This window comes from Mchenga conophoros, linkage group LG7, assembly GCF_057382185.1.
Source record: "Mchenga conophoros isolate Kocher_MC1m ecotype Shallow Benthic linkage group LG7, M_conophoros_male_GT1.1, whole genome shotgun sequence".
Taxonomy (NCBI): domain Eukaryota; kingdom Metazoa; phylum Chordata; class Actinopteri; order Cichliformes; family Cichlidae; genus Mchenga; species Mchenga conophoros.
The window spans coordinates 9,907,996-9,920,937 of NC_140532.1; the positions used below are offsets into that span (position 1 = coordinate 9,907,996).

General features: G+C 36.7%; 1 protein-coding gene across 4 annotated transcripts; it reads left to right on the plus strand.

Moving 5' to 3' along the window:
- The first annotated feature begins 1,864 nt into the window (after positions 1–1,864).
- On the plus strand, positions 1,865–12,780 carry LOC146569582 (receptor-interacting serine/threonine-protein kinase 3-like). 4 transcript variants are annotated; one of them, XM_085281980.1, is made up of 14 exons: positions 1,865–1,947; positions 8,786–8,965; positions 9,056–9,380; positions 9,461–9,609; positions 9,708–9,757; positions 10,017–10,172; positions 10,311–10,393; positions 10,503–10,569; positions 10,664–10,710; positions 11,021–11,087; positions 11,260–11,300; positions 11,658–11,706; positions 11,796–12,041; positions 12,123–12,780. In XM_085281980.1, the coding sequence occupies exons 2-14, from the start codon at positions 8,811–8,813 to the stop codon at positions 12,128–12,130; spliced, it is 1,443 nt and encodes a 480-aa protein (XP_085138106.1). In that variant the 5' UTR covers positions 1,865–1,947; positions 8,786–8,810; the 3' UTR covers positions 12,131–12,780. The 4 variants fall into 4 exon arrangements, with proteins under 4 accessions (XP_085138106.1, XP_085138107.1, XP_085138108.1 ...); XM_085281981.1 differs by having other exon boundaries at positions 11,799–12,041; XM_085281982.1 differs by having other exon boundaries at positions 11,661–11,706.
- The last annotated feature ends 162 nt before the right edge of the window (positions 12,781–12,942 follow it).

Genomic DNA, 12,942 nt, shown 5'->3' on the forward strand with positions numbered 1-12,942 from the left:
CACCCACCTCCCCCAAAACCGTTATTTGGAGGTTTGCGTCTTGCTAAATACTACTCTCCCCTCTGTTGCTGCCCTCTTCCTACCTTTTTCAGTGTACTATCTATCAACACAAAGCACATCCAGCCATGCACGTGGGGCTTCAGTGCAGCTGTTTTCTCCCGAGGCTGTCCCGTTGCTGCTCCAGGGGATGTAACCTGCTGGCATAAGTGATGCTCCCCAGTCTATAGCACTCTTCCACTGTGATGGAAAAACAGACGTTCACCTCAGCTCTCGGATCCAGCGCAGAGGGCTGCCCTTTACATTAATCCCCAGCCTCATATGTCATCAGCATGAGACAAGGGCAAAGAGGGATGCAAAAGAAGGAGGATGTTATAGACAGTCTCTACAAGGGTAGAGAATGAAGGAAAATGCAGATAGGAGGAGAGATGTAGCGTAGAGAGCAGCCCCTGGTGAGAGAGGTCCTCACTGAGATGAGTGTAAATGAAGGTGGGTGGGGAAGAGGGAGGGGAGTGAGGGATGGAAATGCAGAGAGCAGGAACAGACCGCGCCTATCGACGCCGGCTGAAACAGCAAGGCAGCATGGGATGCGAGTGAATACTCCTCAGCTCTCTTAAAAAAACGGGGGAGTGTACACGACTGAATATGCAAACCAGACATAGAGCCGTAGTGTCATGTTCACAAGCACCATTGCTCCAGATGCAGAACAATGGTTTGTTTTGCACCTTTACAGGACTGTGTTTGACATTAATAATAGCCATGAATAAAACATCTTCATCTGGCTTTGGCTTTGTCTGCAGAGAAGATGAAAAAGAGAGGCAGAGAGAGCTTATTAGAAGAAGGTCATAAATCATGTAATCATTCAACTGATGAGCTCAAGATTTAGCTTCAGCACAGCTTCAGATATTATGATTCTGATTATGTCTCCATTGTGAGTTGCTTGTTTTACTGGGTGTTTTGCAGATGGATGCATCTATTTTTAATTGCTAATTAATTAACTGTTAATTTATATAAATAACATCATGATTAAATTTTTGAACTAAGAACTTTTTTTTTTTAACAATAGTAATCCCAAATCTTTACGAATAGTTAACTTTATTATAATAGTAGATACTTAATACCATTTACTTATTTAAACTTACTAAAATGACCTGGATTTTTACACAACATTTTAACTTGTGTAAAAATGTTGCACAATAGCAACATGTATTTGTTATTCTTGAATGAATTGTAGAAAAAGTCCTTGTAAATGGTCAGGGAGAAGACCTAATGTCCTAAGAAGTCTGAAAGCTCTTCAAGTCTGGCTCCTTGGAAGCAAAATATAAAGAAATATAAAGGCTTTTGCACAGTATTGTATCTCACTAAACTTTACTTACTTCTTCATATCGTATAGAAAGCACCATAAACGCACCTCAAATACTCGGTCAGAGGACTGATCGATTCTTGCCATATTTGGAATCTCTGATACTCTGCATTTTCACACTGGGAAAAAAGAGGGTATCTTTGGACTACTTCTTTGCAGGAAACTGAGGTATGCAACACTTAAAATAGGAACTGAAAGCTTAAGCAGTTCCCGTTTGTATTCAATGCCAAAAAAGGAAAGTTTGTAATGATGGAAACTTTAATCTAATACTTAATACTTAAACACTTTTTATTTCGGTGGTTTGAAGCCTTAAAGGTCATGATTTCTTTACGTGTAAAGACGTGCATGCGTTTTTGTTTTGTTTTTGGCGAAAGAAAGCATTTTTTCAGCAAAATATTGTCTCTCAAAAAAGTTATAAGCAACTGTTCATACCAGTAATACTGTCAATGCTCGCTCATTATGTTTCGTGTAAGCCCCGCCCCTTCACTACAGTTCGGGGCGTGCCAGGATATGAAAATGAAAGTTTGTTTTTTTTGTTTTTACCAGGGCTTTGGCTTTTCTAAGATCTGCGTGTGGAACAGCTTGAGGTGAGTAGCAGCCAGCGTTTTACTTTTCATCCTCTTTCCTCACAGATGCTTTAACTCCAAATCAAACGATAGCTCCAGTTTGCAATGAAAAGTTTTTCAGAACATTTTTTTTAACTTGTTCACAACAGGAAGAGCATTTCTCATTGCTCATTAATATTGGTGTCATTTCATTCCAAGCATTTTTTTTTTCAAACGTACGTTTTGGAAAACGACTGCCTACAGTTTAGAAGTTGGAACAAGTTTTAGTTGCGTTTGTTTTTGTGGTCTTTTTGCTAACATGATTTCACTGTCGTCATTTGCGGAATAGACACACTAATTATCAACGATGTAAATGGGTACTGTAAAAGATAAAGCGGAAGGGAATTAAAACAATTTGTGGAAGGGACAGCGGTCTGTCAGAGAAGTAGGAAGAGGAACACACAGAAGATTGCCGAGGGTAGAAGCAGCCCCCCCCCCCCCTCCCGCTTCTTCTTCCTAGTGCCTAGTGATTATCACCGTTATAGTCTGTAGAGTACATCTTTTTTTGTACTCACAGTCTATTTACATACTTTAGTTTTGTGCTTTTCTGTGTAATTGTTATTTTCTTTTACATTTACGGTGTGCTTTAAATGCTACAGTAGACATTTAAAGTAAGTGACAAGATGCAGAAAACTTGAAGAGATGAGGATTATACTTCTAGATACCTCTCGTATCTTGATAAAACATTTAAACATTGTTATCAATTTGGTTTACACAATTAACACAATTAATTTTGTCTTTTTTGGAGTATTTACGAAAAAAAGTCATTTTGACAAATGAATGAAAGGTTTGGAAGAACTGAGTGTACACTGTTAGCCTTTGCAGTAATTTCCATAGCGTAGTACTGCAAAATCAACAGTAAAAACTCTAAAGGATGTTAGCAGTTTAGTACTGTAATTTGCATGTCATTGTGAGAAAATTCAATGAGATTACATTATTTTTATGGTACTCACTGTACTCATGGAAACAGCTGTAAAATACAGCAAATGTAACAATTGGTGATGTTACTGAAATTATACTATTACACCATCTGGATTTCTGTTCTTTTCTACTGTAGATCTAAGAGTCATTACTTAAAACCTCATTCAGAGTGTATAAAATGCAATTCATTGTGAGAGTATATAAACTACAATATACAGCATTATTTTTAACTTAAGGAGTAAGTTGCAGCTACACTAAAATGGAATTTCTTGAATTGAACCTCATATTATAATAAATGTATTTGTTTATTCAAACAATGTGAAATGTTATTACATTCCACTTGCATCAAACAACCAGTCTCACTGTTACAAAAAAGAGTATTCAAGTATATTATAAGTATATTTTAAAAACTAGAAAACAAGCAAATATACCTTTCGTTTACTTTGTATGTATTTTCTTGATTTTTTTAGACCAAATTACATTTAAGCATACTTTAAGTACAGTTAGAAGTATACAGAAAAGTATAAGTACACTTATTCTATACTTGTAGTATAGTAGTGCTAGTAGTATACTATGTAGTATGTAGTTTACCTGAAGTATACCTGAAGTACAAATAAATACCCAGCATGCATTGCAGTGCTTTAACTGTGAAATTAAAACTATGAAACAAATGATTGATGTTTTAAAACAAGAATCTGTCAAAGATTGTTGTGTAATGTCTTTTACCTTTTGAACAGAGTAAGTGGGGTAAAAAATGAAATTGTTCAAACCGTGAGTGAAAAGTGTCAATAGCGAATAAACCTCAACTCTCCAATCATTTTCTTACCTGTTTACAATATAGTTCCGGTACTTGAGCTATGAGTGTAGTTCTCTGCAGAGGAAGCCTTCTGATAGTTGGAGCTGTTATCTGACTGTTTGAGGAATGAAGGGCTTTATTACATGTGAAAAAAATAAGTTTCAACTGCCTTTTAGTTACTGTTTCAATCAGAAGTATCTCAAATATAAACTAAAAAGTAAATTAATAGTATACTTGTAACGTAAGTATTGTGCTAGAATAGAGTATATTTTAAGTATACTCTTATAGACTGGAAAGGACATTATAGTACATTTATGGTGAACAAAAAGTACATCTAAAAGTTAATTTCAAGTATACTTTTATGTACTAAAACGGGGGCCAATATAGTCCCAAGAAGCATTAGTAGTATACGTACTAGGTAACGTATACTTGGGAAATATACTTGAAGTATACTTCATGATATGAACTTAAAGTATACTTATTTTTTGTATGGCTAGAAACAAAGACTAATTGTTACATTTAGAGTAATGTTTAAAAATGACTTCATGTATCAGGGTGTTGCTTTTTTCTCTTCTTATTCTTTCTCATATTGGAACTTCGTTTGTTTTGTATAAGGTGGTACTTTTTAAGACACCTCTAGTGAACTAACCAAAAGTCTCTGAATATGCTCTGGTGGTCATTTTACACAAGTTCAGGTGTCACATCCATGAAACCTAGACCACTAACCAGCATCAGTCCTACAACTTCACTCTCAAAATTGATAAATTCTGGGACAAGCAGAAACTGTATTTTTAGCGGTGCATTTTATGGCAGGCCAGATTGCTATTAAATGCACTCTCCTAAAGAAATAATTCCTTTGTAGCACCACTTGGTTCAAAAGAGATGTCCTGGATATACATGATAATGTAACACGGGTGTTTATGTTTGTTCATGTTTAGCGCGTTGGGTTGTGTTTTTAAAGCGATTGTTACGTTTTTAAAGCGTTTTTATGCGACAGGTGTGTGTAGCACTTGTTACACATCTCAATGGGAGAGTGATAGCCAACACCACACCTTCACCTGACGTACAATGTGACGCATTAGAAGTAGTCAGAGGTAATTGGATGGAGTTCAGTCAGGTTAAATGCACCGTTGATTGGAATTATAACTGAAGATAGTATGCTATTTGTGACAACTCTGCTAGACTCCAAATTTCTCGTCCATGCTGGAGTATCGCAAAAGTAAATGAAACATCTAAACTTAACACTTTTTCCCTAAAACTGACTGACATGGGACACATTAAAGTTGGATTGACACCAGCTAATCAGTCTGAAGGTAAGTGTTTTTTTCACTTATTCGAGAGAAGTCAGAAATGCGTTCTTATTACTGTTTGTTTTGACTTTTAAGCTACCCTGCCAGGATATTTTCATTCAAGTGCTAAAACAAAATGTCAATAGTTATGACTGTGAAGACTCAAAAGACTAGTTAGTTAATAGTTGTCGATGGATTTATGAGACTTGATAAAAACTACAGAGGTTGCGCCCGAATGCTTAAAGCTGATAGCTGGTCGGTGTTTTCAGGTGTGCTTGTACTACCTGTACGGTGCGGGGTGCTGACTTAGTCAGGCTAAACCAGTTTAAGCGTCAAGATAATTGGTCTTTGAACTTTTTACAACTATGTGTATTTGTAAATTTTGTGTGCACACAAATTTATATTGTTCAGTTTGCATGTTAAAAGCCACAAACATGTAGGTAACTATAGGTTTTCTTGTGTAGCTGAGAACTGTCCTGCCACTTTCAGAACATTTTCTGCCTTTCATTCACATATGCCTAGGAATCACAGAACAAGAAGGGAGACCACTGAGGAGAACTTCTGTAAGTTCACTGGTTACCTCAGCTGTCAAGTTCCTGGATGTCGGTATTCTGCAGGGTTCATCTTTTAGTGAGGACATATTTGTTGAAATAGCCATATAAAGTAGCTTTTCCAATGATCTCTCTTTTTTCAGATGGCAACAGACCTTAAACGTGCATCTTGTGAAAGGTTGCTAAGATCATTGTGGACATTATTCACTACTAAGAAGCATCAAATCTAGAGTTGAACATGTTAATCGAGATAATACAACACATAGACTTCGTCAAACAAAGAGAACCAGGAATGAGGAAGACTGCAGTCCCAACAGTAATGCAACCTCACATTAAAAAGTTAGATGCCTTGTGGATAGCTATGGCTGTATTCATTGGCAGCCAGTTGAACTTCCTGAGGGGGAAACGTCAGCTTTTTAGAGGAAAAGAAAGACATCGTGTTAACAATTTTTAATTCACAAGTACCTGGAGCTTTGGAGAGACCTGATGTGGATGACTTCATGTGCCTCACATATATTTCTCAGCGGCAGCTTATCAACAGTTGTCCCTCACTTTCAGTAGCTGAAATCCAGGAGCAGTGGCCATTCTTGTTTACTCAGAAAGGTCTTTCGAACCACTTTCACAAACTCACAGGTATTGATATCAGTGAGCGCTTAAGTCAGGCCCTCATAACCAAAGGCAGAAGGATTGTTAACTATTTCTCCACCCAGAAGCTCAGATTGAACCTTGGTATAAGGACACTCATCCAGCAGATAGAAAGTGAGGAAGTTTTGACCAACAACAAGGTTGGCACAGCAGCCATACTTGTCATGATGAAGTATTAAAAGGAAAATGAAGACTCCCTCTTTGTCTTAGCAGATGTAAGCTTTTTTCATACAGCTCTAGGTTTAATGCTGTTGCTTGCTGTCCTGTTTTTTTTCCGTTACATAAAATGTCTTGGTCCTTTATCTGGCAGGAAACATCTACCAGTATGTCCCTTGTAGCAGAGAGCAACCTGCCAGGCACTCCAAGGCTGATTATGCTTGGTAAGAAGTCATTTATGAAATAGAGCTGATTAGACCATATTACAATTTCTGTTTGGCACAGGAGCTTTTCGTGGACACAGGTATCCAGTCTCTGTTTATTTAGCTCACATTTATGTAATTTCCTTTATAAACCAAGGTTGTTGGACATGCGTCTCGGTGAATCCAGCAAAGTAACAATATCAAATTTCACATTACATATTACTGATCAACATGGTAGTCTAGCTACACTAACAGCAGAAATACTGAAGTCAATATTGTAAAGTTTAACAGCAGCACAAACTATAAACTCCAAAATAACCATACAGTTGATGGAACTCCGGTAATTTAATTGGGCTGACTCTTTGTTAGGTGTGTTTAATGTGCAGAATAATTCCCAATTATGTACAATTATAATATGGTAAAACGGACTAGGCCATCAGACTGCTGAACACGTCATAGACACCTCACCTTCACTTACCAGAACTTCAACATTCAACAGTCACAACTTTCCTCCAGCGGCTTACTGAATTTGAGTGGAAAACTTCAAATTAGGTAACTGTTGTTGCCATTTATAGTTAATTTCTTGTATAATTTAAGTGAACAATGTGTTGCTACCTGTGTCTCCACAGACGATCCATGGCCCATGCTTTCTGGAAATCTACACGAGGCGAACAACAATGAAGACAAGCTCTTTCGTCATCTTGCAACAGTTTTGATTTTTTTTTTCCTTCTTTTACCCATTTGTTAAAATTTATTTCAGCTACTTACACTTTTATTGTCACACGTATTGGCTCACCCTACAAATCAATGACCTCAGTCCACAAAGCAAGGTCAGGGTTCAGTGCAGGTCAGTCAAGTTCCCTCACATCACACATGCTCATCCATGTCCTTGTGGACCCTGCTTTGTACATTGATTTGGTGGTGTGAGCCAGTATTTTGGACAAAGTGTATATAGAGGCAGAAGTGTGGGGCTTGATGTTCTATTCATTTCAATTTAGTTTATTTGTATGGTGGCAACAAAATGATTGCCAAGGCACTTCACAGTGTAGGTTTAAGACCCTACAAAATATAACTAAGAAAACTCATCACTTGAGCATATGTCGTCTGTTATGATACGGATATGACATAATATCGTTATTGTTTGTACAACCATCTGAGAAAATACATGGGTTAGATGGTTTAGTAAAAACAAGTGCTTCCTCAATCAAAATATGTTTTCAGTTCTTTTCAGTTTTTGATTTTGGAAATGTGTATTTCTGCAGAGGAAAATCAGACCTGAAATAAAAAGTGATGTAAAGCACATGAATTATATTTTGTCTGTGTGTGTGTGTGTGTGTGTGTGTGTGTGTATGACACAAATATATTAATTGGCAGCCAGTTGAGGGGGAAATGCCAGCTTCCTATATCTATATATCTATATCTATGTATATATATATATATATATATATATATATATATATATATATATATATATATATATATATATATATATATGCATTTTTTATTTTTTTTAAACAGTCTCTTACAATATGTTACTGTTTCCTGAAATTACGGTAAATTACGACCTGTTAAACAGTAAATGACTGCCTGTAGGAACACGGTATCCTCTAGATGTATATTTTTGGTACTGATGTGATGATGCGTGATAACGGTAAGTTACTGGTAAATATATTGCAGTTTATTACCTTGCAGCGTGCTTACAGTGACATACCGGGAATAAACAGTATGTCACTGTACCGTTTATACCAATACACCAATACCAATTTCTGTGATAAGAAATACCAATTTCTTATCACAGTATGATGTTACTTTGTTGACATAATTTACGACATAACGGTATCTCACTGGCATCACTGTCGCCAGTGAGATACCGTAAAAAAGGCTACAGTGCGTTACCATAATTTGTCCAAGAGTATTATACCACAACAGCAAAAAACGGTATCATCCTGCAGAACAGTAAGCTACCGTAACACGGCGTCATGGTATGACGCTGGCAACAGTGACGCCAGTATGTTGCCTTAAAGTGGAGATGAAAAGTCTAACAGTGTAGTCTAGTTTTTTTTCTTTCTAGCTTCTGCAAATTCAGAATACACAATTTCAAAAATGTTGTGAGAAGTGCACCAGTATTATTAGAAAGTGGAAAATGTGTGTCAGTGTCTTGCTTCCAGCTGCTTTCATGTTAGTGCAACAACAAAGACTTCTAAGGTGTTGTAAAAATACTCATAAAAGTTTCTCTGTGTCATTTTATTATGTTTTAAGGTTTTGTACCTGAGTTCAGCAGGTGATGGAACTGCAGAGACCTGACATTGAATCAGTTGGAAACGAAAGCTTGGAGAACTGGCAGTTAATTGACTCTGGTGGATTTGGTCAAGTCTTCAAGGCTAGACACAAGAAGTGGAGGTGTGACGTGGCCATTAAGCTACTTCAACATGCTGCTGGGTAAAATTAGAACAGAACTATTTCTTAATTTTTATACTTCCAAGTACATGAACTAGTCCTTTCCTAAAGCCTTTTGCATTTTCCTTCCAGCACTAGGGACATAGAACTGTGTGAGGAGGCAAATCATATGGCCAAAGTCTCCTTACACAGTTCTGTGCTGAGGCTTTATGGAATATATAGGGGATGTCCACCAAATGGAGGGCAGAACATTCAGTTGGGAATTGTTATGGAGCTCATGGATAGAGGATCTGTTCAGACCCTGCTGGAGACTTTGTCAGGTCCACCACCATGGCCTCTGGCCTTCCGCTTGGCCTACGAAATCGCTCAAGGAATGAACTTCCTCCATGAGAAGAACATTTTGCACCATGACCTAAAGCCAAGCAATGTACTGCTGGATGATGACCTTCATGCCAAGGTAAAGTGCTATCCACTCAACTCATTAGTTTATACTGATGTAATTGTGTTATTTTATTTTTTTCCTTGATTATTTTGCAGCTGGCAGATTTTGGTCTGTCCAGGGTTTCCACCAGTGCTCTGATGAGCTCTGAAGAAATGTCCACAGTGAAAGGAGGCACATGTCAGTACATGCCTCCAGAGTCTTTTGATCCATCATATAAGCCTGTTCGTAAATTCGACATATACAGGTAAACATTAAAAGAATAGTTGTGGGGATTTATGTATGATTATAGATTTTACCTTAAACACATTGTGTTAATTCCTTCTCTTTCTTTATCTTGTAAAGCTATGGTATTCTTCTGTGGTCTATTATTTGCGGGAAAAAGCCTTTTCCAGGTACAATGAATGGATTTCAGTTACTTATCATTTTCCATATATTTGTCTTTGTTTGTATGTTTGTTTTTCCTTATAAGTTTCCAGTTTATTGGTCAAATATTTGCCCTTCTTTAAAAAAAAAAAAAAAAAATTTTCATTTATATTTTATGTTTTACATTTAATATAACTATTATCAATACAATGTGAGGCACTTCCATAAAAACATTCTCTCGTTTGTGCTCATGTTTTTTAATGAAAGTCTTTATTGTATTTCACACAGATGCTACTCTAGCTCTTTTGGCACTGAAGATCCCAAAGGGGGACAGACCTCCCTGTAAAGAAATAGACCAGACAAAGGCAGAAGGGCTGAGAGAGCTGGTTGGCCTCATGAAGAGGTGCTGGGATGGAGATCCATCCCAGAGGCCAGACTTTGGAGGTATGTGTTCACTACCTGTATTAAACACTCTGTATTAAACAGACCATTTTTATATGTGCACGAAACCACTAACAATTAATGAACTCTCTACTTTTCGTACATTATGCCTTTTAAACATGGACCATGGTTTTGTTTCAGAGTGTGATGAAATCACTAAGGATGTGTTCTCAAAGCACAGGGCGGGGATTCACCAGGCAGTCGGACAAGTCATGAAAAAATTGGTGCAACTCAACTTATAATTTCAGAAATGAACTAATAAAGTAGTCAACAATTTCAATTTTAGATGGAGCACTTTTATCAGACTTCTTTTGGTACTGTTTACTTTCCTAGGATTCACAACATGGTAATCAATATCCTGACACATGTGGTCCACTCGGTGTTAATCATGAGATGCCAGGTAGATTCTTCAGTACGGTTTGTCACTTTATTCTCAGACTTATTCCTTTCTTATTAACAATGAACATCATACAGATATTTCTCTTTTTTTTCAGGACAGTCAGAGTCAAATGATAAAGTTGATGGAAGAACTGAAATGCAGGTATTTAATATGCACTCACAAATCTACCTCTCACAAAGTGAAAAGAAATGTTATCAAGTCTTTCTCAAGTGTTTCTTGATCATTTTAATTACACTTTGCATCATTAGACAGAATGAATGATCTTATTAGTTGATTTTCACATTATGCCACATGTCACTTGGACACAAGTAGGAAGGATTCACAATCACAATGTACTGTAAAAATAGATATTAGTGTAAAGCTTTAGTTCAAGAGTAAAACTTGATAATAGCAATTAATGGTGAAGACTTTTATCAGACTTCTCTGCGTTCTGTTTATCTCTCTGGTCTAGAATATGCAACTTGGTCATCAAGATTCCAACATGTCACGTCCATCTGGTTTCACTGCTGAGATGCCAGGTTTGTCACTTATGTTTATTCTAGGGTTTAACGCAGATTAGGGTTAGGGTTAATGCGTTAATGCGGATAAATCCCTTTTTAACGCGTTAACGCTGACAGCCCTAGTTTATTCTCATACACATTTCTTTCTTATTAACAAGAAACATCAGACATATATATTTTTCTTTTTCAGGACCGCCAGCATCAAATGATACTGTGGACATCCCATTGCAGGTATTTTTTATTTGGACTTTGTCCTTTGCCTCTCAGTTCTCAGGGTGACTTCATTTAATCAAGTCTCATTTTGATCAGAAGATACTTGAGAACAACAAAACCAACTTAAACATTTGTACGTAAATATTGTTATGTATAAATACATGTAATAAATTTTGTGCTAAAGAGGATGGATGTTTCCAATTTTTACCTCCCTCAGAAACAAAGTAGGCAAACCAAAAGCTGTGTCAAATTAAAAAGATAAAACATAAAAAAAATCATCCTAAACAATCAAAAGGATTCACAGTCAAATCAGATGTTTGTGTGCTGATATGGTTAAAAAAAAGAGACTACATAAATTTTCTTTTCTTTTGGCAGCAGAATAATGTGAGCAGTTCTGCTAGAAATCTGACTGAAAATGAAAAAGGTGTGTATTATATATTATTTCACAGTCAAATTCACAATTTTTATTTCATGATTTTTAAATACATGCTTTCTTTTTTCTTCATTTATAAGCAGCAGACTTTGTTGATAAAAACAGGGCAACGTTAATCAAAGAAGTTTCTGAAGTGCTGGCGATAGCAGAAGAGCTTGGAGACCTGGTCCATCCTGAAGCCTATTCAAATATTCGAGCTACACCGACAAGTCAAGATAAAATGAGGGAGCTCTTTCAAAGAACACTGCGTTCAGGAGGGTGGAGGGTCAAAGCAGCCTTCTTTGATGCCCTTAAAAAAAATCATCCAGAACTAGTGGAGAGGCTTGGTATGATTTGCTCTTATTAAAAAGGTCAAATATGGTTTAACATGTATAACAAGTTAATAGTTTCTCCTTTATTTTCTGTAGGTGGCTAGTTCAAAGGAAGAGAAAGAGGAAAGAAGGAAGAAAAAGAAGAGACAATGGTGTCAATCCTATAATCATCCCATTTATTAGGGATGAGTTGGACAGCCTTATCAGGATCCTTTGTACAGATTTGTATACAAAGTGAATGACACCGGTTTCCTAGACAGACTGTCTTTGTTGTTCTGTTACTAAGAATCTTCACTCTAAAAGAAAGAGGGATGTGAGAGACAAATAAAAATCCAGCAAGCAAGAACACACCACACCTATTAACACCAGCTGAAACAGCAAGCCATCATGGGATATGAGTGAATACTCCTCAGTTTACTTAAAGAAAGGGGTTTGCTTAATGCGTGACACAGATCATTGTCCTATTGTGCTTTGCAAGCACTAGTTCTTTGTGCTTTCAAAGGATTGTGTTGGACGTTAATAGTCTGCATTAAAAAAACATTTTAATTGGGCTTTTTAATATTTTACTGTTAAACCTTCTTACAAGGACCTGTATTTTATCAACATGTTTAGACATAAAAACTAAAATTGATATGTATTTGCCTACTCAGTGGAATTGCTTATTTTGTACTCTATACACAGATGTTCTGCTGTTTTTACTTTAAATGATCATCTGTCTCTCTGTTAATGATAATAAACTCATGCTACCCATCAACCTCCTAGTAGATGTACATGTTCCAGGTCCGATTCACAAGATTTTGGAAAATTTGACCTCTGACCTTGACATCACATTCAAAGTTACTTAGATTTGAACTTTTGGTTGGTGAAATTATAGTATGAATGAGAAAACTTGACCTCTGACCTTGACATCGAGGTC

What these genes read in the sequence shown, in the direction of transcription:
- LOC146569582 (XM_085281980.1), top strand. Translation starts at nt 8,811, where the DNA reads ATGGAACTGCAGAGACCTGACATTGAATCAGTTGGAAACGAAAGCTTG. An exon ending in ATGATGACCTTCATGCCAAG is followed by an intron (nt 9,381 to 9,460) that starts GTAAAGTGCTAT and finishes ATTATTTTGCAG; the next exon opens with CTGGCAGATTTTGGTCTGTC. An exon ending in TTTCACTGCTGAGATGCCAG is followed by an intron (nt 11,088 to 11,259) that starts GTTTGTCACTTA and finishes TTTCTTTTTCAG; the next exon opens with GACCGCCAGCATCAAATGAT.